Below are 23,201 nucleotides of genomic sequence, written 5' to 3' on the forward strand. Positions count from 1 at the left end.
AGCCTCTGCTAGAGCTGTCGGTGGAGTATCCAGTCGGTAGCCTGAACGGACAGAAAATACAAGTCGAGCACTACTAGACTTGAGCCCGTTTCACTACCCGACTAACAGCCACTTGTTTTCACAGAATAGTCTTTAGTTTTCATCCTGATTTTTTATTTTTTTTAATTTTTTTTCAGATTGGGAGCTGGGGACATTTGCTGTCAGCGAACTTCCACAATAGGTCGCTGCGTCGCTGGGCGGCTGCATGTGTTTCATTTGAGCTTAACAGTTTAACTCCAGCCCCTCCAGCCGTGCCCAATGCCGAGGAATGGATAGTGTGTCTGCCAAAGGTGGAAAGATGGTCGAGAGTGATGAGCATCCGGAGAGGGATAGCCGCGGTGGCGCAGCGATGGCCGCACTACATCAATGCGAACTCATCCAGAATATGATTGATATCTCCATCTCCAGTTTACAGGGGCTACGGACCAAATGCGCCGCGTCCAACGACCTCACGCAGCAAGAAATACGCACTTTAGAGGTAACGAGCTTTTCGGATATGTCCTGCTATAGAAAGAGGTCTAGTCAAATTGCGGAGTCATGAAGCTCCAACGCTACGTCTGCTTGAATATAGGCTGCGAGCGAGGCTCCCACAGTGTCAGTGAGCCGCTCGTGTTTTGTCGCTCACATTATACTACAGGATCCACGCATTGAGATGAAGACGATAATAATAAAACAGGTTTCGCCTTGCCCGGCCGAATGTGTCATTTCTCCAGATATGATCGCGATATTAGTGATGCCCGATCCTGTTATTTGTGTGTGACCTCTTTCTCTAGGTGGAGATATTTGTCAGGGCAGTTCACAGCACCGTGCTGTTGCAGCTGAATTCCCGTCTGGCCTAATGGCACACATTCAATAATCTGATGCTGTTACAATTTTATGTTACTGTGCTGTGTTCCCCATGTACAGTACGGGCCTGCCAGACCAATGCAAAACGAAACGTACGTGATCCATGTGTCTGTCTGTTTCCTGTGCAAGCGCCTGCTTTCCTGCATCTGGATGCAGATTCAGTTCGCTCGTGTTGGGATGACTTGACATTGTTTTTGCGCAAGGACCATGGCTCGCAGGGCCTCAGTGGATCATACCAGAGAAGTCATGCCTGGTTGCATGCAGGCATCAGCAGAGTCTGCACACAGTATTTTCTGTTTCTAACCTCTCAGTCAACAATTTGCATATTTAAAAATGTACCAATAAAATTCATAAGCAGGTAGAGAAACTCCCATGATACTCAAATAGTCCCTTTTTATGTAAAGTGGGCCTGTTTGAAGTCATGAGCAAGGGCCAGTTTTATCTCAGGCCTGCATGTTTCCATCCATGGGATGTTTACAGTCACATAGTGCTTTTGTTATATTTTCAGCTGCAAGATGACTGAAGGAATCATGTCATGGAAAGTACAGCTTCATATTGTTAGTAACAATGCCATGAGGGGACAGCATGCTCTGCTACTGCTGAGCAGGGTGATGGGAAGAGGGGGTTTGTGTGGAGTGTTGTGGAAAACAGTCACAAGTTTAATGCCTTCAATTATGAATTCGTAGCAGGCAGATGGCTGTAGCTTTGTTATAGGCTCCAGACATGCTGACACTGTAGAGATGATGGTAAATGGGTTTTTCTGGCTCATGGTTTATTTAAGCTTTATACCTGGGATAAAAGGAGTGTTCACTCCTGATTGGCTGGAGGCTATCAATTATCCATGTCTGTTTTATTTCAGTATAACTGAACACCCCATGAACAATTGTGCTGTCGCCCCTAAAAACTAATGTTCCAGAAAGCTCCGAGCATTTCGTTTCAGCCGTACGGCGATGCAGTAGCACTGGTGAACCCGTTTTAAGTGACCTTCAAAATGGTCAGGAATCACAGCCGATGAACAAAGTGCCACCAGCAACATTATTTAGTCACTAAGTTATAATGTGTGTCTTGCTACTTGCAGACTGTTTTCCTGAGCGGGCTGGGTAGCAGCACATCATCGCCTGCTCAAACTTCTATTTGTGTTTGTGATGCGTAGTATCAGTCTGCAGAAATAGTCAGAGATGACGGAGCGGTTCAGTGTTTCGTGGTGCAGTTTGATGATGTGCATGTCTACAAAATAATTCGATAGCTCCTTTCCTGGCTGGCAGGTGCGAGTTGAGAAGCCACTGTGTGAACACATTTTCACAGGCTGAAGTCAAGAAGTCTGGTATTAACTGAAAACTACAAGGTATTAACTTAAATAGAAGCCAGAGCAGATCAGTTTATATATTTATAGTTGTCCTTGTCAACCACTCTCGCACTGCTTCTGTAAAATCAACATGAATGAAGCCCATTTACTAAACTGTATCTATTTGAATGTCGACCTTAAGGTAAAAAAAAAAAAAAAAAAAAGAATCTTCTGTTTAAATAGTTTGTATAAAGAAATGCAGAGGGAGGATCATGGCATGCTTCCTTTACATATTTTAACTCTTCTTTATCTGTTATCATGCATACCTTGTCACTGTGGGGAACAGGACATGATCTGGCAGAGTACTTCCTGAGGTACACTGTCTTGTAGACGTGCTTTGAGCCGGCATTGTTCTGCTTGACAATGGGCAGGTTGTGCTGGTTGCACATGTTTCTTAAAGGCTATGAAAACTTTTTCCTGTGGTTGTGAGGCCGTTATGAGGGGGGTATCCCTGAAAGTCACAAGTGCAAACAGAAGGTCTGGTTACTTCGAGTTAGATTTCCTGGTTTATGGTCTGGCAAGTTTCAGTCTCCTTTTTTCAGTCTCCTTCCTTGTTGCACTTTGAATATTAAAGCAACTGAGTTTTTTTATTATGTTGAGCTCAATCTACTTCCAGCTTCAGCAGTGGAAACACGGTGATGAAATCCTCTATCAGCACTCACTGCTTTTACTTGCTGCATTGAAAACAGGTACAGTAGATACTTTCTGGTTTACAGCGCAGCTGAATGGTGGCCTCAGTGGTATATTTACTCATATTTAGTCTTATTTTAACAGGTTATAACTGTACTGTTGCATTGGTGGTCTGATCAGCAGTGAGTTCAGAGTGCAGGTATTAAACCTCCCATCACCTTAGATTACACAGTATATATAGATTATGCACATAAAACTGGTTTGTCAGTTCCACCTTGTGAAGCAAAGAAAATGTATGATATGATTTGAAACATTTCAGGTCACAGCTCAAGTCAAAGGTTTTGGAAATTTCCCTGGTAATTGGATGATGTTCTCATTTAGTGTCAGCAGAAGTGTTGATTCATTTGAAGATGTCTGGCATGTTTTTTTTTTTTTGTTTGTTTTTTTAAAATAAATATTGCACCTAGACCTTTAGTGTTGATGATATCACTGTTATTCATCTACTCAGTTGAGGGAGTATAAATAGATGTGATAAGGCACAAAATTGTATGTTTTTTGTTTTATTTGTAGATGCAAGTGTCCCCTTTAATTAAATTTATTTTGTATTCATTTTCTAACCTGTTTTACAGTCATCTTATTCTTTCTCATTATCAACGTCTTGTGTGCCACAGATACAGACTGAATGCACTATCCTCTTGCTTTTCTATTATTTGGAACTACTTAATAATGAAACCAAGTAGATTTTTGCTTTGAAGCTAATTTCCTGTCATTCACGCAAAGGGAGCAGTCACTATTGTTTAAACAGAGAATTAGATGGAGGACTTGAAATGTGTGCAGCTTACAGTACAGTACAGTTGCTGTCTGCTGACATACTTATGAGCCATCTTAGGTTTTGGAAATATCTTACACGTAAAGAGCTTATCTGCTCTGTTCTTCCTGTTTGACATTCTGGTGTGTTTTAGTACAGTAGTTTGAACCAACAGAACAGTGACTTTTAATCAGGTGATGAATACTGATCAGGCTCTTTGTAACATTCAAATGAATGAATGAGTCAAATATTCATCTTTGCCAAGTCTGGTCTACAACTACAGCCTTCCAAGTAGAACTGGCAGGAGATAGTGTGCTGTCTTGATCAGCAGTCTTACTTCCTATGTTTTAACTGGCACACTGTTTTGAAACCACGTCTTGCCATTTTTCTGTGCTTTCACTTCTTGCTTCAGCCCACCGCCTGATTTCATTTGTCAGACGCTTTAAATACTAAAAGTCAGCAGATTGGGGAGGTAATCATATATTCTAGACAACGCTGTAGCTCCTGGTACCATCATGAAGCTGATGTTTCAGCCAGTATGTCAGATGCTGTTTGTCAGACACAAACAAGACATCCTTAAAATTTGCAGTGTGTCTGTCGTGTCTAAACCCTTGACCCACTGGTGGAGGGGAGTATTTAAGCCTAGAAGGCTTGTCGTAGTCTTGAAATTCTAGGGAGCAGCCTGGCCTGCAACTCCCATGTCAGTGTAGAGGTGATCGCATGTAAACCACTAAAGCTTTAAGCCACTTCATGTGATGAATTTGAGCGAACTGTGCGAGGTCAAAGTAGTTGTCGCGCTCGTGGTGCAAACGGGTATCTCTCCAATGTCGCACTGGAGTGTAATCAAGAGAGGCTTGAACTGAGTTTATACTCTTGTTGAGAGAGATTTATTATTCCACTTGAACTGTGTGTTTTTTCTGCCTTGCCAGTGAGAGTATAATGATACTGGCCTCTCAAATGGAGTGCTAACTGGTACTTCACTTTTCACATGTTAATCCCACTCAGCCTGGTCTCTGTCATCCTCTCATGCTGCCTCTGTATTACATTTACTGTAGCTATTTATGTATTCCTGACTTTTGCCTTATCACATCCATTTATGCCACCTGAGTAGCTTGACTATTTTAAAAACCAGGTCCAGCTCTATCTACATCATCCAGGCGTGTAAAAACATTAACCTAAAACCACCCTATAAACAGTATATCTGTTTTGCTTACGTGCTGTGATTTATATAACGTTAAACAAATGTCAAATGTTGCTAGATATTTATTTATTCGTGTAAATCTTTCCATAAAAGCAATTCACCGTCTTATCTTTGTAATCACTGCTCTTTGTAATGTTCAGTAAACAGCAAAGCGTCACTCTGTTTTGTCTCCTCATGGTGTTGGAGGGAGTTGGAGAGCGCTCGTGGTGCGAGCTGTTGTGGCTGCATCTATATTTAGACATCTTTCTTCCTACGCATTTTCAGGGTTGGTTGTTAAATAAGAAAATCAAATGACGCGCAAAGAGCCTGTGGAAGAGGGGAGAGCAGGGAGGAAAGGGGAGGGGAGAATCAAAGCCAATCCGCTGGGCTGCCTCTCATGACATGACAACCACTGTGTGTGTGTGTGTGTGTGTGTGTGTGTGTGTGTGTGTGTGTGTGTGTGTGTGTGTGTGTGTGTGTGTGTGTGTGTGTGTGTGTTAGGGTGTTTGTGTGTGCGTGTGTGTGTGTGTGTGGCGGGGGCTTAGTTGAAGACAATGGAAAATGTCGCTCATATGAGGGTATAGAGGAAACACAACTCTAGTGAATGTAGCAACGCTGACCCTGTCTCATTTCCTTTTTTTTTGTGTTTTTTTTTTTGGGTGGAGTGGGGGGTTGTAGTCAATAGTCGGTAAGAGTGGACTGCGTGATGTGGAAATCAGGATGGCTGAGCAGTGTAGGCAGGCCTTGATCTATTCTTGAACTGACTCAGGATGAGTTGCATTACATCCTGTAATTTTGAGGTCTACTGTACGTCTTTTGTGTGTGGGGGGGGGGAGTCTGGTTTAGATGGTTAAAATTGCAGTATCGTGTATGTGTTTAATGCACTTATAGCATAGCTTTATTGACCCATTTGAAACAAGTATATCCCTAATTTTAAACTTTCATTTTTCAGAACTTTGGTTTGTTTTCTGTCAGGAAGTCTAAACAAGGGTCTGTCTATCTCTGTGTAGGTTGCTAAGGCAGAAACCGACACTAACCTTACTCCACCTTAGCACAGAGAACTGGAGACCACCTTATCTCCTCCTCATCCTCCAGCCCAGTCTAGGGGTCAACTTGCAGTAGTGGTAGCAGGTGGAGGAGGGGCAGCAGGCCATTGTTTGGGACTGTCAACCGTGTATGTCCAGACCCCCCATCCCCCATCCCAATTTAGCCTGCTTGTCTTCATTGTATTTTGGTGTTTTTCATTTTCTGCTTTTTTTACATTTGCAGATTAATTTGTGCATCAGCCCTAAAACCTCTGTCTAGTCATCACTGGTTTACTTGCATGATCCTGTTTAAAAAAAAAAAAAAAAAAAAAAAAAAAAAAAAAAAAAAAAAGGTGTCTTTGAAAGCAGTGTTACAGTTTGCATTAAATTTGCATTAGCTCCCAGCTCCAGTGTGGCTGTTGCTGTTGTCACATTCCATGTTGACAGTTACACTGAGTGGAGCTGCCTCATGTAAAGACAGGAGCTTAAATACAGCAGCTCATATTAAACATGGAGAGCTTTTATTCATTAGGCCTGTTCTGACACCAAGATATGTGCATTTTTAGTCTGAGAGAAATGAACTGACCTTCCTGTGCCCATATCATTTTCTGGGACAGAGCTTTGTTTCTCAGTTCTCAGATTGAGCATGCAGGTGCTCCAGAGTGGCTGTGTCAGCAGTAGCCTTAAGAAACCGACTGGAGCGATGGGATCTGCTCCCTGAGTCCGCCTTGTCAGGCTGGAAGGAGCTGGGACTTCTCTCCGCCTCTCTGGTGGCTGACATGCCAGCTGTCACTCAGCATTAGGCCGTTGCCATGGTGTTGTTTAGCTTTGCTGACAGGTGGGCTCTGACGCCATTTCTCCTCCCCCTCCTCCCACCTCCAGGCCACACGTCAAACACTGCTTTCTCTGCTCTGCACCAAAAATAATATGCAAGGGGCCTGTCATTATCTTTTGCCTTGTTGATGAACCTCACTGTGCTTCTCAAAACAAATACACACATTGATATCAGTGGGGAGACTCGTGTAACCTTGTCTGCCTTATTCATCTAGGATCATAAAAGGAAAAGTGAACGTTAGATACAAATGTCGGTCGGGTTTGGAGCTACTGCAGTTACTGTCCTGCGGAGACACTTGATGACATTTGTATACTGCATCTGAGCTCTGTGTTTCACATGTATGGGGAAAATCCCACTGAAATGTTGCTGACGATTTAGAAGAGGGGTTGCTAGGTAACCTGACGTCACAGGGCTGCACTAGTGTATGCGGAGGTAAAGCAGGAGGCTACCTCATTGGTCACATTGCCTCTCACAGTTTTGCTTGTGCAGATGATGGGAGTGCAGGAAATAATCTGTGAGGCCTTTATAATGTGGTCCTTGCTTGTAAGGATTTTATTAGTTTATAATCAATGATGCACACTTTTAGTTTTTTTTATTGCTCTCAGTGCAAGTGGTAATTGACTAGTAATTGTAGAGCAGAATAGCAGTCAGCAGCTCAACACAGAGCGTTTAACTCCTTTCTCTCTCCACTCTCATCACCCTGACCTACAGTGGAGATGGTTTTGTTAGCTGTCAATAAGTAGCTTTTTTATATCCCAAGGCCAGACTTTCTGAGATCAACGTGGCTCTATGAGCTGGAGAATGGATGTGTCACTGAGACTGTTGAATAAGCAGAGAAAGACACACACTCCTCATTGTTGGTCAGGCACTTGACGTGTGTGTGTGTGCGTGTGTGTGTGTGTGCGTGTGTGTGTGTGTGTGTGTGTGTATGTCTGTGTCTGTGGTGGATCAAGAGCTAGTTGGTGTTGCACAGCTCATTTGAAGGTGCTGCCTGCTGTAATGGACTCTTACAGATCGACCGAGAGATAAGGAGACACACTATACGGCAGCGCTGAGCTGCACAACGCGGGTCGCTGCAAAGCAATACCGTGGTGTTCATCGTAAAACTTACTCACAGGACCACTGCACTTGGCAATGGCTTGAAAAGAGTTCGGTGAAACCTCACAGCTTCATATGTCATCTGTGGAGACTCTGGTTTAAGACAGAAAGTAAAAAAGAAAACAAAAAAAATAAAAATCAGTGTAATCATGCACATAGGGTAAACACTTGATGTGTCTCGCTGCCAAGCACAGCAGACTTTAAGATATTCTTCAAATATTAACCAGAATGTGGGAACTCTGGGGATACTCTCTGGAAAGTTATACATGATTATATTGAAGTTAAGGAAGTTGTGACAAAGGTAGAATTCTCTACCATGATTTCTTAGAGTGCTGGTGATGACCGTACAGTACCAGACGGGAAAAGTGACTGGTCAAATGCCACTTTCCTCCCATCACTGAACACTCTGCTGCAAAGCTGCTCCCTTGTTCCAAATAAACCTGTTTGCTGTGCCAGCATCACAGATGCTCTCATTAGATGACCAGCTCATTGTTCCTCTGTACAATAATAGCACTGTATATCTAATTAACTGTCGTGTACACAGGGGGCACTGGGAAATTGGGTTAAACAAACACTGGGGTCATTACTGCAGGTACATTGAGCTCAATGGAAAAAGAGTCTGGTGTATTTCTTCCATCAGGTTAGTCTTTATTGAATTTTAAAGGCATCTGCTGATGGAAAATACATAGCAGTTTGTGGTAGATGAGGTGAGCATAACACTTGATTGGATGTCACTTGTCTGGAATCAACAATAGTCAATATTAACTTTTAAGAATCACTTATAAGCTCAAAATAATCATGGTGTCACAGTATTTATATGATACATGATATGCATAATTTTTAATGTCATAATGTCACAATTTTCAAATAATCCCACTGGCAGCACAGAGGTGTGACATGTATCTTCCACACTGAAGGCCTCCTCCTACCATACTGTGAGTCTCCCCTCTAACCTGCCCCTCCCATCTCTGCTGTGTTCTCTATTGCTCCCTGCAGGTGAAGTTGATGAAATACATCTGTAAACAGCTGCAGTGCAAGCAGAAAGTGCCAGAGACAGAGAGGCCTGAGGCCCTGGACAGCTACCCACACTTACGAGACTGGCTACGCACCATCAACCTGCGGCCAGAGCTCATCGAGGTAGGTCACACTGTTTTGTGTGGATGTCGGTATTTCTGGCCTGGGTGACTGTGTTAAGTGTCACATTCATGCGCTTTCAGTCTGTGTACTCAGTCAGCGCTCACATGTATGTGAGGAATACCTGACCAGTGACTGTCAAAATGCCTTTCTAAAACAGAAGCTCAGTCATTTTTTTTATGATCTTAATATAGTTGCGTTTTCATACTTGGCAAAATACACTAAACATGTTTTGTGAGGCTAATATGGCAGGGAATGCACCTGCTCGCTGTCACTTAAACAAAACATACCTGTCCTTCTTTAAACAAACTCCTCTTAGGTGCCTATGTCTGTATGCCATGTTAGTGAGACTGAAGTGTCTTTTAGAGAAGCGTATGAGGAATTTCTACATAGAAAAATTTTGGTAAATTCTCCTATTCTTATTGTTGCATGGAATGGTTCCTGATGCTTGCATGTGTATTACAAATATATCAGCTATGTTTAATTCTCATGTTTAATTTTTCATCCACTTTAAACTTGGAAATTCATTGCTTTGTCAATAATAACCTGTTCTCCAGATTAGAGCAAACTGTATGAATTGATCTCTTAAGCTATTTAAAGGAAACCCTTTATTAGAGCTGCAGGCTGTGCCGGTCTTTGAGAATATGGGGTTTTTCCTAAAGGTCTAAACAAGGGGCCAAAAGTTGCCTCCGTCAGTGTGTGATGATGATCTGATGTACATGTATGACAGCAAAAAGACGTTAATTGAGTTAAGTCAGTTGTTTAATACTGAGCAGGACACTGCTGTGGTTTTTATTTATATTGTCCTGACTTGTGGTTTGACCTTAGCTTGTGAAGTTATTGACGCACTGAACTAAATTTGCATGTGTTTTTGTATAAGGATACTATAGTGTTAGCTGTTAAGGTGCTGCCTAGAGTCTGTCTTTTGGATGACCACTTATTTACACCAACACCCTGCTATTAGCTGCTTATACAGATACTAAAGGAAAAACACCTCAAATGCACCCGTTTCCTTATTTTGCATCTTTAGTGCAACTGTTTTTCTACCACATTATTTGCTTGTCATGTTTTGTTTTAGTTTTCTCTTTCTTTTGCACCATTTCTGTGCTGCTGTAAACTGCTGTAATTCCTTAAAGCAACTGTTTATGTTGTTCTTGTTGGTTTGTCTTATTTTTGTGACCTAACTGCAACCTGCTTATTTTAAAATGTTCCCATACTTGTTATTATTTAATATGTCTCCATCCTCATGCATGCTTTTTGTTTCGTTTGATGGCCTCGTTCCATGGCTGATTATTTGTCTTGGCTCTGGTCATGTCTGTCATGCTCAGTGCTCTGTTTGCATTTCAGTGTAAACCTCACAAGCTTCCCTTCAAAGAATTTAGCTTTGAGCTAGAACATAAAGGTTTTTTTTCTAGCATAATAAACATGCTCATTTGAATGCCCTCCATGTGACTGGGGACTTCCCAGAAGATGTTGATACTGATGACTCATTTAATTTAAACATTATTAGATTAAAATATCCATATTACTTGACCCCGCTGTTACACTATAAGGGTTGGATTATGTATTAAAGGAAAGGAAAGTATTACAATGATTGCATTGTACATACACTACCACTGACCAGTAATACTGTATAAGGAGAACCCAGCACTTCAACCATGTATGCAAGCAACCTATTGTGTGTGCTAAAATTGTAATGTTATTATGAGTAAGGAGGTGGGATGGGAGCATGGGGCTTAGCCACTTTTGACTATCGCATCACTCACCCTTGTGTTTGTGTATCCGTGTGTGTGCACGATTCTTTTTGCTTACAGTGTACACACGAGAGTGGGTGGCTGCCCTAGTTTTCTGATCAGTGTTTGCCCTCTCAGAGCCAGGGTTTAACCTGGCTGATATGCAGTTGTGTACTTCCCATGTCAAAAAATAAAACATCCTAAACTCACAGGACTGTTAATGGACTGTCTCCTCTTTCTGCCTGTTATCTCCAATTGTTGTTTGTGCTGTCTTTTTGCCTACTGTCCCAGGAACTGAACATTAAACAAATTGTGTATTTGTCAGGTTTGAAGGTCTCATCTATTCAGCCTCACTTTCTGTATAGACTTTAACCCCTTGGTGCTCAGGTATTTTAAATTTATTTATATTACTGTACACTACATAACTGAAGGAAATGAGGCCCACATACTTGACGAAGCAAGAATTTGTAGTATATGGAACCAACTTAAAAACTGTTCTTACATGTATATCATATAAAATGCTATCAAGATGCTTGACATCCAGTCTACCATTTAACTATTTAAATAGTATCAAACAATGTGAACTCAGTGTAAAGTTATATTTTTGATGTAGTTTCCTTTTGCTGCTATGGCATTCAGGCATAATGTCAAACCAGAATCAGGCTCATTAATAATCAACAAGCTAGAATGATAGATGATTAACTGAGTCCACAGAGGATCACAGGCTCATCTGTGTATTTTATATATGGAAGATTCTACCCTGAGAAAAAGCCCGAGGCCTGTCTTATTGATATAACCTCATCACCTGAATCATTTTTGAATTTTTTTTTTTTTTTTATGTTTGTCTATGCACACACATAATCACCGTGAGCAACTTCTTTTGTTTTCAGTTATTTTTTTAACAGATTTCCCATACCTGTTTTTCTTGTAGGGATACCTACAGAATACTGCTTGTGTGTTTGTTCATTCTTGTATAGTTATTGAATGTTCATCATCTCACCTTCATTTGTTTTTATAAATTGACTTTGTCTATCTGCAGGTGGTGGAAGCGAAGTTGTCCTTGGATGCCTTATTGCAGATGACAGGTGCTCAGGTGCGGGATACAATGCGAAGACTAGGGTCCAGTTCAGAAGAATGTGCCAGACTCATTGCTGCCCTCTCCTGTCTGAAGAGTGCCACTGAATCGGGTATGTATGTGTGCTCCACGAGACCTTCCATGATCACACTGTATACTGTTCTGTGTGGGGTTTCTATTGTCTTTTTTTTTTTTTTGGTCTGGATTGTCTCTTGTCCAGGTGGTGAACTGAGGGAAGATGGCAGTCCATGGCTGTCTGAGCCCACCAGGAGGGACAGCGGCTCTCTACTGACTGTAGACCAGCTAACAAGCCTGGGAACTCCCCTCCGCCCTCACAGTCCTTCACCTCTAGCCCGGCCATCCACCATCCAGTCCACCCCATCCACACCCTGCGCTACCTTCCCTCATCCTCGTTCAGGCTCAGTGTCAGCAGCACCCACACCTGAAGCACTGGTGTCACACATCCACAGTGAAAGTCCCCTTATAGATCAATTCCCTATGTCCTTAGCTCGCACAGCTCGTCTCCATGGACACACTTCCACCCCTCCTATAACTCCGCCCTCAAAGAGGCGTCACCGACTGAAGCCCCCCTGCACCCCTCCACCTCCTTCCCGCAAAGTGTTGCATCTACTTCCCAACATCGCCCTGACACGCAGCAAAAGCCATGAATCCCAGCTGGGAAACCGCATTGAAGACCCTCCCACCAACAAGTAGGTCACATTGTCTCAGATCACATTGTTATGACAGATTTCCACTCTTGGCTGTTTTTAGGTGTTGGGCAGTGGGAAAAAGTGTTGTGAGGGAAACGCTGAACTATCATATACTTCGCTAGCAATTACATTTTTTTTTTTATCAGAACAATAAATTCAATTTCTGTGTCTTCAAACCAAATGAAATGTTCACTTCCTCAAGACTCAGTTTGTTTTTGCAGAACTCTGGATTCTTAGTGGCATACACTATGTTGGGTAAGGGTCAGTGAGTGATGCTGCCATTTATTTGTTAAACAATTAAATGACAAATTGATCAACACAACATTAAAGACATCTTTCTATCTGGCAAAAAAATAAAGCAAAACTGGCAAACATTATTTAAGAGAGTACTTCTACTTCCATTCAAGTAATGATACACACAGTTGAACATAGAAATTTTTGTCAAACCCTGCAGATAGCAGTAGAGGGTGCTGTGTCCTAAATAAGCACGATTGTGGCACTATCATTGGTTACTGCTGAAGCCTTATGTTCCTTGTCCCCGACTGAGTTATAATAACCATAACTATAGTTTTCTTGAAAATTGCTGTCCTGTCTCACCTCAGTTTTAAGACTCACCTCTGTGTCAGGACAGGAGCACAACTCCACACAGACTCATATTTGCTCTTTCTCTCTCTCTCTCTCTCCCCCTCTTCGTCTTTCACATCCTTTTACATCCTGCCTGTTGCTTCTTTGACCTGACTGTATGAGCTAATCCGCACACAGATTCCCAGAGATTATGAGTCATGTCAAAACAGGAAGTATTTCCTAGGACTAATGCTCAGAGGTGGCAAGACACACACAATCTCTCTCTCTCTCTCTCTCTCTCTCTCTCTCTCTCTCTCTCTCTCTCTCTCTCTCTCTCTCTCTCTCTCTCTCTCTCTCTCTCTCTCTCTCTCTCTGTATTGTGATTGGGTGCACATAAACAAACAAAACACATGTTTATCCATAATTTCCTGTCTGAAACAGTTGATTGAAAAAAAAAAAAAAACCCAAAAAAACCTGTGAAATTGCAGAAGTAAATGTGTCTTATATAGATCCTGTACTGTAATAGCGCAGACCCAGACAATCCTTCTGGTTTATCCAGGTCACAGGTCTGATAACTGACTGAACAGGACTCGAGATAAAATTAGACCAATGAATCGCTTCCCGATTACTCACGTGCATATGTGCATGTGACTGTGTAAATTAAAGGACTGGCACTACTTGCTGCTTTGGCCTGTGACTTCAGTCTGGGTGTTAAGGATGTCACACTGGCTATCCCGTGCCAGTGTTATTTAGTTACTCCAACGAGGCTCTCCTATCCCTTATATAACCTGTGTCATACATTATGGCGTGTAAGCAATGCTCTGGACCTTCTGTGCTTTTCAGTCTAGTCTTTGCCACGATCCAAGACCTACTGATACCCTGGTTTTTTCTTTGCTTTCCCTCTCTCCAGATGTGTTAAAAAGAATAAGTTGTTCCTGAACATGCAAATGAACGGGAATGGATGTGAGGACTCGCCTTCTCGCTACCCTGTCATGTCTTCACGAACTCCCGGTGCCAACACAGCACCGTACACCCTGCCTGGCACTCCCACCCTTATGGAGGAGCACAGCATCATTAAGAGTGAGTTATGCTTGTTTACACATTTATTTTCTCTGCTGATTTCGTGGATATGCTTGTTTTAAATTACTCAAATGTTTATCCATTGTGACCTATAATATAATTATTTCTGGAGTTAATGGTTTGGTTGTACAGTGGATTGAAGGAAATTTAACATTCCTAGTTTTTATTTCATGGGTTCAAGTGGTTACATGTATTGTGTTCGTGTTTGCTCATGATCTTGAACTGGTCTGTTAACTACTGTGATTCGACCCTGTACTAATGCCAAAAACTAAACTTAATGCTTTGTTTTACCCTGTGTGTGATCACTGGGGTTACCTCATTAGATCAGTCTTTGTTGGCATAATCTAATCCTCTCCTTAATCTTTCTCCCAATCTTTCCTATGTACCTTCTCCTGCTCCCTGGCTAGATAATGTAGCGGTGCATCGCAGCTCCCCACAAGCAGTGAGAAGGGATATAGGCCTAGCAGTCACACACAGGTAGATCTTTGCTTGTTTTTACAGGGTATGTTTTATGAATTAACCTCATGTATAATAACCCAAGAGTAATGTTATACTGTTCTTGTAACGGTGGGACTTGCATTTGCATAGGTTTTCGACCAGGTCCTGGCTGTCCCAGACATGTCAGGTGTGCCAGAAGAACATGATGTTTGGGGTTAAGTGCAAACACTGTCGGTGAGTTGAGCGTTTTCTATTTTAAGGGCACTTAAATCAACTTGAAGTGACCTTGTTATTGATTGTGACTGTACAACAGTAGCAGGAGAAAGGTCTGTCAGGGGGTTGATTTGTAACCAGGGGGAGCCTGATGCCTTGAAGAGATCTTGTTCTGGAAATATAGACTGTTTCTAGGTACCATGTTGATTGATGGTCGCTGCTGAGTTTCTCATGTGCCACCTACTTCCTACACAGGTTAAAGTGCCACAACAAATGCACAAAGGAAGCTCCATCCTGCAGAATCTCCTTTCTACCCAGTAGGTTTTTGTTCAATGCTACTTTGATGGGCATAGTGTGTTTTCGTTTATACAAGTGCATATACGTAATGTTACCGATTTATCTTGTAGTTGCCAAAATTCGGAGGACCGAGTCTGTCCCGTCGGATATAAACAACCCTGTGGACAGGCCTCCAGAAGCACCGCAGTTTGGCACACTCCCAAAGGCTATTACAAAAAAGGTACTGTTTGTAGTCATTTTAAACAGTTTTAGTGAATCATTGTCAGTATAAGTGATATACACTTCGATATTAGTTGAGCCAAACTACAGCCTAACCATTGGCAGTAATCACTACTGGTTCCTGTTTCATATATGGCTGTTACTCCCTGATCCCATTTCAAATGTTTGTTTTCGAGAGAAAAAAGAATAATTCTGCAAGTAATTCCGGGAGGCGTAAAAGTCATCTTAAATATAATATGATAATTACCCATCATCTATCCACGCCCCACCAGGATCATCCTCCTGTGCTCAACCAGCTGGACTCCAGCAGCAATCCATCCTCCACCACCTCATCCACACCTTCTTCCCCAGCACCCTTCCAGCAGAGCAACCCCCCCAGTGCAACTCCACCACCCAACCCCTCACCCAAAGGCCACAGGGACAGCCGTTTCAACTTCCCAGGTAAGCACAGATACAGAACAAAATCCAGGAGTAGAGATAGTCTGATAAACATAGACACGTTTAGTATACTAAAAGGTGCATGCTAGCATTCTGTAGTTGATTTGATAGCACTGTAATAGTACTGTATGTGGCTAACACACAGTTTGTTTTCCCGTCTCTCCATTTATTAAATTAACACTGAAGAACTGTGCTTTTATAAGATTTAAGTCGAAGCTTATAACTAACGTCTTTCTCCCTGCTATGCTTGTTGGCCCTTTCCTCTCTCTCTTATTTTTTTTTTTATCGTTATTGTTTTGTTTGTTTGTTTATAAAAGCTGCCTGTTACTTTCAGCATAGACAACAATTTATCTTCCCCGGTGAGTTCACTGTCCCAAACTGAAATGCTATATTGTTGCTGTCCCATCATCCTATTCCCAAACCTTAGCTTCCCTGCAGCTTTCTCTGTCCTCCCCATGTTTGCTTTTAGGGTTGTAGCTGTCACTGTAGTGTATCTTTCACTGTGTACCTCCATTGGGATTGCATGCAGAAACTTTTATCAGCCTTTTGTCACCATCTGCTGGATGTAGTTGAAAATTGCATGAGTGTATGTGATGTCATGAGGCTTTCCTAAAGCAAAAAGACATATGAGAAATCTAAACTCAATCCTTTCTAAAACATCCTATTTTTCTCTACAGATGTCACCAGTCCTGCTAATTTGCATTGTGATGTTCTCCAAGACACCGTGTAAGAAATCTTTTTTAAAAAAATAAATCTCAGTTCAGTGAATTCTTATTCATTTTCTTGGTTTTAATCCTTCTGATATCAGTTCTCTGTATCGCAGCAGTGGAATAGAGCAATCAGCAGATGACATACATGCAGATCTGGTAGAAGATGAAGATGAGGAGGTAATGCTACAGTGCGTCCTGTATGCTAGCTAGAGAAAACACTTCACTACCAATTTCAAAGTTGTATTTCTGAAATGCATCTTGTATCATCTTCTGAGATAAATTGATATGAAGGACAAAAAGGCTGAGATGTCACCATGGAGCTCACTAAATAATAACGAGAACTGACGTGTTGCCACAGCATTAAAAAAAAAAAGAAAACCCTTAAAAATCTTAACAAAGCACAAAGCTAAAACTGGTGACACTGACCTAGACCATAATGACAGAGGAGCATTTGAATGGGTGCTATGGCACAAAAACACATTTTGAATGTCAGCTGTTGTGACACAGGTCAAATTAATTTCTTTCAAACTGTGTAGGTAGTAGATCTATTATATTAGTGCATCAGGTCAAACAGTGCGTACTCTAATATGATGATTATTCATTCAATACCCAGAAGAGAGATTTCACGTGAATAATTTTGACACGAATGGCCTGGCATTAACCAAAAACAATAGCTCCTCTGACGTTTGTTTATTGGAACCGGGCTGAACTGTTTGGCTGAGTTGATGCTGCTGTTGTGATGTTATTAATTTAGCCGAGGGAGTCTTGCTGACATGAAAATATTACTATTTTACAACCGAGACACCAAGACAAAGCAGATTATATTGAAAAGAGCAGCACATTTTTAACTGGCTCCTTCTCAGACAGCACTAAAAATATTCCCACTCTTGATTTTGTATTATGAAGATTAGACCACTATATAATACGTGACATATTAAAAAAAAAAAAAAGAGATGCAGTTGAAGTTTCCTTTCATTTAATTGCCTTTTTCTGGCTTGACTGTGTTTTATTAATTTACACAGACTTAGAATAACAAAGCCATCCCCACACTCTTGTAGGAAGCGGAGGAGGAAATTGAGGTTGAAGATGAAGATCCAGAAGCAGTGGAGGAGAATGAGGAAGTAGAAGAAGAGATTGAGGACGAAGGAGAAGACGAGGATGATGGGGAGGAAATCAGGATGAGCATGGGCTCTGACGGGGAATTGGATGGCGACGAGCTGGATGACCTGCCCAGCTCTCGGGGGAACCAGTGGAAGGGCCCCATCTCCCGCAAGGCAAGTCAAACCAGTGTTTACCTGCAGGAGTGGGACATCCCTTTTGAACAGCTGGACCTCGGAGAGCTCATAGGAAAGGTGAGGAAGCTGAAACAGTTACATTAGTAGTATACAGTATGTGTTATATTTCAAAGAGGCATTTTTGCTAAAGTTGATTTATGTACATACAGGGCCGCTGGGGAAGGGTACATAAAGGTCGGTGGCATGGCGAGGTCGCTATTCGACTTCTGGAGATCGATGGGAACAATCAGGATCATCTGAAGCTCTTTAAAAAGGAGGTGATGAACTACAGACAGACCAGGCATGAGAATGTGGTCCTCTTCATGGGGGCCTGCATGGCTCCACCCCACCTAGCCATCATCACAAGGTGAGGGCACAGATATCAAACATACCTCTAAAATAATTGTAACCCACATACATGTTTCTATCTTCAATTTCATTTTTTCTTCCATCTCTCCATAGTTTCTGTAAAGGGAGGACACTGTATTCAGTTGTTCGGGATACTAAAAACACTTTGGATATTAATAAGACAAGACAAATCGCTCAGGAGATTGTAAAGGTATATTTTTTTTTTATACAAACTCCTTTACACCACAGAAGTAATGAGTGCAATTCTAAAAGGTTGAAAACATGAATGAATGACAACCCTTCAGCATGAATTGTCATGTTATTTTTCTGACACAGGGAATGGGCTATCTGCACGCTAAAGGAATTGTTCACAAAGATCTGAAGTCAAAGAATGTTTTTCATGATACCAATAAAGTCGTGATCACGGACTTCGGGCTGTTTGGGATCTCTGGAGTTGTTCAGGAGGGGAGGTGAGATTCATCACTCAAGAGACCTTAAGAACACAATTTCAGCTAAAGTGCTGTTCACACCACACTGCTTTTACCCGGGGAGGTCCAGTTATTTGTAATAACTGCTGAGGTCCACAGTGGCTCCAGTCCTGCAGGCATCTCCCTTGTCAGCCAGTGTTTTCTGATTGAAAAACCTGAATAATTTTTGCACTTTTGTTTTTGAAGTACACTTTGAACACGCAGCCTGGTAGTTTTGTACTTCTCCTGTGTATGGCTTCATAAATAGCTGTTTCTACACTGGAGAGGAGAGAGATGGGCTGCACTCACCTAATGCGTTTTCCACTCTAGTTAATGCATGTTCCCTCACAGATTTTACACTCCATTTGATTTGTTACTGAAAAATGTGTACCTTTTTCCCAGGCGTGAGAATAAACTAAAACTTCCACATGGCTGGATTTGTTATCTCGCACCAGAGATTGTGCGCAGGATGAGCCCAGGTAACAATGAGGACCGTCTTCCTTTCTCGACGGCAGCAGATGTGTACGCGTTTGGGTAAGCTCTACACGCTCGTGTCTCAGCTCTAGAGGCCTACTGTACTGTCACACCTGTGTCACAAAGTAGTAATAATGCTGCTGCGTCGCTCTCTTTAAGAACCATTTGGTATGAGCTTCAGGCTAGGGACTGGCCCATCACCAACCAGCCTGTGGAAGCTACCATCTGGCAGGTGGGGAGCGGAGAGGGAATAAAGAAGGTCTTGGCAGAGATCAGCCTGGGCAAGGAGGTCACTGTGAGTTGAATAAGAAGCACAAATGTGTCAGTCATTCAGAAAAGTGCATGCTTACTCTGCTCGTGTAGGAAAGGCAAGTAATCAACCATGTTCTGGTGGTGCAGCGACATCCAAGATGTTGTGAAGCTTGGAAGATTGATCATCACCCACTGTGCACGGTTCTGTGAGTGCATGACTCAATGCTTTGCCAAGTGCACTGACCCACACTGGTTTGTCCTCTCAGGAGATCCTCTCCGCCTGCTGGGCGTATGACCTGAGGGAGAGGCCGACCTTCACCCATCTGGCCGACATGCTCGAGAAGCTGCCCAAACTCAACCGCAGGCTGTCCCACCCTGGACACTTCTGGAAGTCTGCAGAGTAGGTATCCAGAAATGAAGAATGATGTGAAGACACTGGACACATGAAAAAAAAAAAAAAAAAATTCCTTAGGCCTTATCATGTATCTTCTGGATCCTTGTGGTACAATGGGTTGTCAGTGATTAGACTCCTAACTCAACAAGCAATATTAGCAATATTTTATCCTCAGCCTTAGGCTTACATCATCTTCTTTATGGATGAGGCTCATAAATGGGTATTAGTTTGATATATTTTGAATATAGGAGAAGAAAAATCGGTTAAGATGATTTCATAACTTTGTAACTTGACCTGAATGCACTCTGTCACTGCACCATGGCACACTGTAGATCTCAGCTGCTGTTGCTTTCTCTCAAATCAAATGTGAACTTTGTGTTTGATGTACATATATGTGAATTGTAAGCTTAACTTATTCTTCACCATGCATCACACTCTTGACAATTTCTTCTTGTCTTGATTCATGATAGTGTGATAGTGCCCATAGTGTGAAATGACAAGAGTCACAACAGATGAATCATGACAATTTATGGAGCTAAAAATAGAGGAAAACAATGTTTAACTGTGAAAACTCACTTTTAATCTCACTTACTGTCATCTTCAGCACTGTACATTTCTGCATCAGAACAGATCTCACCCCCTTTTCTTCTTCCTCGCCCACCTTGAACCACTCACCCATTGCCTCGGTTATTTACATGACTTCCTTCCAGCTTCACTTTCACACCGCATTTCTTGCTTTTTTTCTGCTTCTTGCTTATGATGTCTTTCTACACAACCTCTCATCATGTTCTCTCCAAGATGACATGCCACCTTTTTATTTTGAGTGTAAAACCAGTAGTCAGCATCATCGCTGTGGCCCATGTATGGCTTGACACCAGTTTTGTTTAGCTAGATGGTGGCATAAATGCAGGGGCATCCTCTTTGAAAGACAATTGAAATTAAGAGGTCTGGTTGTAGATAAAATTGTAAAACTACATGTTGATTGAACTTACGATGCGTGACCTGCATTAATGAAAGGTGTTTAACTGATCTATGCATATGTAATATCTTGCTGCTTTTCAATGCCTTCTTCACTGTAAGCCTGTTACTCTTTCACTAACCATCTAACGTTTGTGTTTTCCTTTTGGTTTTTTCTCTCTTTCCTTATTCTCTTTTCTAATCTAGGTTGTAGCAGTCGCTCTGAAACATAAGCAATGCAAAACAAAGCCTGGGTCTGCCTTGCATGCTCCTGAATCCTTAACTGTTACAGGATTGATCAAAGCATTGCCTCTGCCTGAAACAGACACTGCTTCCACTAATCCACAGTCTGATCTTCCATGTCTAACCATTGTGTTTTCTTATTGGGAAGAGAGGATCAGTGGACTGAGGTGTGGCATGGGGACAACCACTGTTCTCTGCGCTTTCCCTCCTTTTCGTCTAATATGTCTTTGCCTTCCTTTTTGGTTTTGTTCTTTAATGTTGTTCGGGACTCTGAGGCTTGTGAATAAACTGGCTTGCAGTGTCTGTGCTGAGACTGACTGGTGTGCTATGGTCTGTGCCTGCTGATGGCTGCCCTGTCCTCGGCCTGCTCACCTTCTCTGTGCTGCTGTGATTTGGTTGTTGTCGCCGGGGCCTTGACCACACAGCTCTTTTTTTTTTTTTTTTTTTTTTTTCCTCTCTGAAACACAAACTTGCACAAACAGACACACTGCTGGACATAAAATGGACCCTGCTACCAAAACGGACCACTTCATTTATCTGTTTTCCCTGGGGGGGGGTTGACGCGCGTCTGACAGGTTGCCTGATTGATGTTCTCAAACCAACTGCCTCTCTGCTCCCCTCTGTGTTTTTAACAGTTGTGTTATGGCATGTGCTGAGATGTTCACCGGCCCATGTCCAGACACAATATGCACTTTGTCAACAGGAGAAAAATAATCATGAACTCTTTTTTTTTTTTTTTTTTTTTTTTTTTACTGTTGTTGTTGTTGCTGTTGTATTTGTTGTTGTTGTTTAGTTTGGTTTTGAATAGTCATATTTGCGGTGTTTTCTTTTATTCTTCAAGAGGGTCTCAGAGGCTCGGACAGTGCGATATGTTCACTTGTATGTTGTTGTTTTGGAGCATAACCTGGTAGATTCACTGTTCATTGGATGCATTTGAAAACAGGGCACTGTTAGAGACTTCTATATGTTAAACAATAGTTGAAATGAGAAGTAACAGGTGAAATAATTCCCTTCAGCATTAACAATCCACATGGGAACACAGTTATGCTGGCTATTCATGAGTGAAGACTTTTTAATAATAGTGTCCATCTGTTGAAGTGTAAAGTGCACTTTATGAGAATATGAGTTCCTTAGAAAGGTCCTTCTTTCGAGACGTTGAGTGATTTCATTCTCTGCGCAAAAAAAAAAAAAAAAAAAAAAAAAAAAGCGAATCAGGAACCTGGCGCAAAAGTGTCCTATATCTTCCTAAAACATTACCTCTTGTGCGAGCTTGTGCATACTGTTTGTGATTGCTGACTTCAGTTTGGTGTGCTTGTATTTATGTGTTGTATGTGGGCGCAACATGCGACTGAGCGAACGTGCTGTGTTGGAATACGTAGGGTTGGTTTTCGTGAAAGATTGCCGTAAAGGTTGTGTTGCAAATCAAAGGGTATGTAGTGTATATACATTATTTAATGTATAGCAAATTAACATGATTCTTCTAATATTTGTATAAACATTTTATATGTAAAGTACATCACAACATTTTAGGTACTGCTATGGCTACAGATGCATATATATTTATATTTTTGTCATGTATAAAATCTGTATAAAAAGCTGTACAATTTTTTAGAACGGGCCAATACATGTTTTTTATGTTAATGTAAAAAAATCATATTTTTGTATTGCATGTGACTACCATTCTGTACACACAGTCTGTTTTCATCCATGGAAGACAATAAAATGAGGCTTGTCATGTAACAGCAGAGTGGATATTGTTCTTTTGCTGTTATTGCCTTCCTCATTGATTTATCTTACTCTCGCTTGTCCAAGGCTTATAAAGAGATCAGAACTGTGCAAACAAAAAAGCTGAAATAAGGAATCTTTTTGTCTCTTTACAGACAATAAAAAAACAGCTCTCCAGTTGCGTAATGATCAAAGTTTGTCTCTTGGTATCATAAAGGCCCGACAGATTTTTGTGGTTGGATGAGTGCGTTTTACAATTAGATCTTTTTGTTACATGGTGTTACTTTCTGTATTATGTAATATTTAGGTGTGAAAGTCATCTTTTATAACAGCTGAATTATGTGAAAATAGATAGATACTTTATTTATCCCCCATGAGAGAAATTCAGAAATAAATAAGCTACTATGTCCTAATTCTGGAAATGACTTGAGTGGTTTGCATTTAGCAAGTCCTTAAAGCAAAAAAAAAAAAAAAAGACACTAGCAGTATCTGCTGCAGCAGTTGTGCTGTAAATATAAACTTAAACAGCAAGGGGGGTAGTTTCTCCATCTTGTGTGGCAGGGTGATGGCTGCATGGATGTGTTGACATTTATGTTTTGTATTGTTGTGTTGTGGATTACAGATGACGTATGATACTGGACTTTGTAAAT

The 23,201-nt window shown here is 41.5% G+C and overlaps 1 protein-coding gene across 5 annotated transcripts; it reads left to right on the top strand.

Moving 5' to 3' along the window:
* On the top strand, positions 1–22,044 carry ksr1a (kinase suppressor of ras 1a). 5 transcript variants are annotated; one of them, XM_026328485.1, is made up of 21 exons: positions 1–517; positions 8,803–8,943; positions 11,713–11,860; positions 11,969–12,458; positions 13,933–14,102; positions 14,510–14,579; positions 14,691–14,774; positions 15,009–15,070; positions 15,161–15,270; positions 15,542–15,710; positions 16,025–16,066; positions 16,385–16,433; positions 16,516–16,594; positions 17,476–17,769; positions 17,862–18,058; positions 18,154–18,250; positions 18,376–18,509; positions 18,909–19,040; positions 19,140–19,275; positions 19,499–19,632; positions 21,309–22,044. In XM_026328485.1, the coding sequence occupies exons 1-21, from the start codon at positions 308–310 to the stop codon at positions 21,385–21,387; spliced, it is 3,027 nt and encodes a 1,008-aa protein (XP_026184270.1). In that variant the 5' UTR covers positions 1–307; the 3' UTR covers positions 21,388–22,044. The 5 variants fall into 5 exon arrangements, with proteins under 5 accessions (XP_026184270.1, XP_026184271.1, XP_026184272.1 ...); XM_026328486.1 differs by having other exon boundaries at positions 16,531–16,594; XM_026328487.1 differs by having other exon boundaries at positions 16,534–16,594.
* The last annotated feature ends 1,157 nt before the right edge of the window (positions 22,045–23,201 follow it).

The sequence above is a fragment of the Mastacembelus armatus genome, chromosome 14 (genome assembly GCF_900324485.2).
Source record: "Mastacembelus armatus chromosome 14, fMasArm1.2, whole genome shotgun sequence".
NCBI classification, from domain to species: Eukaryota; Metazoa; Chordata; class Actinopteri; order Synbranchiformes; family Mastacembelidae; genus Mastacembelus; species Mastacembelus armatus.

Bases quoted from the DNA above. Each gene is read 5' to 3' on its own strand.
- ksr1a (XM_026328485.1), top strand. From the start codon at position 308: ATGGATAGTGTGTCTGCCAAAGGTGGAAAGATGGTCGAGAGTGATGAG. The intron at 15,271-15,541 runs GTACTGTTTGTA...ACGCCCCACCAG, and splicing joins CAAAGGCTATTACAAAAAAG to GATCATCCTCCTGTGCTCAA. The intron at 18,510-18,908 runs GTGAGATTCATC...CCTTTTTCCCAG, and splicing joins GGAGTTGTTCAGGAGGGGAG to GCGTGAGAATAAACTAAAAC.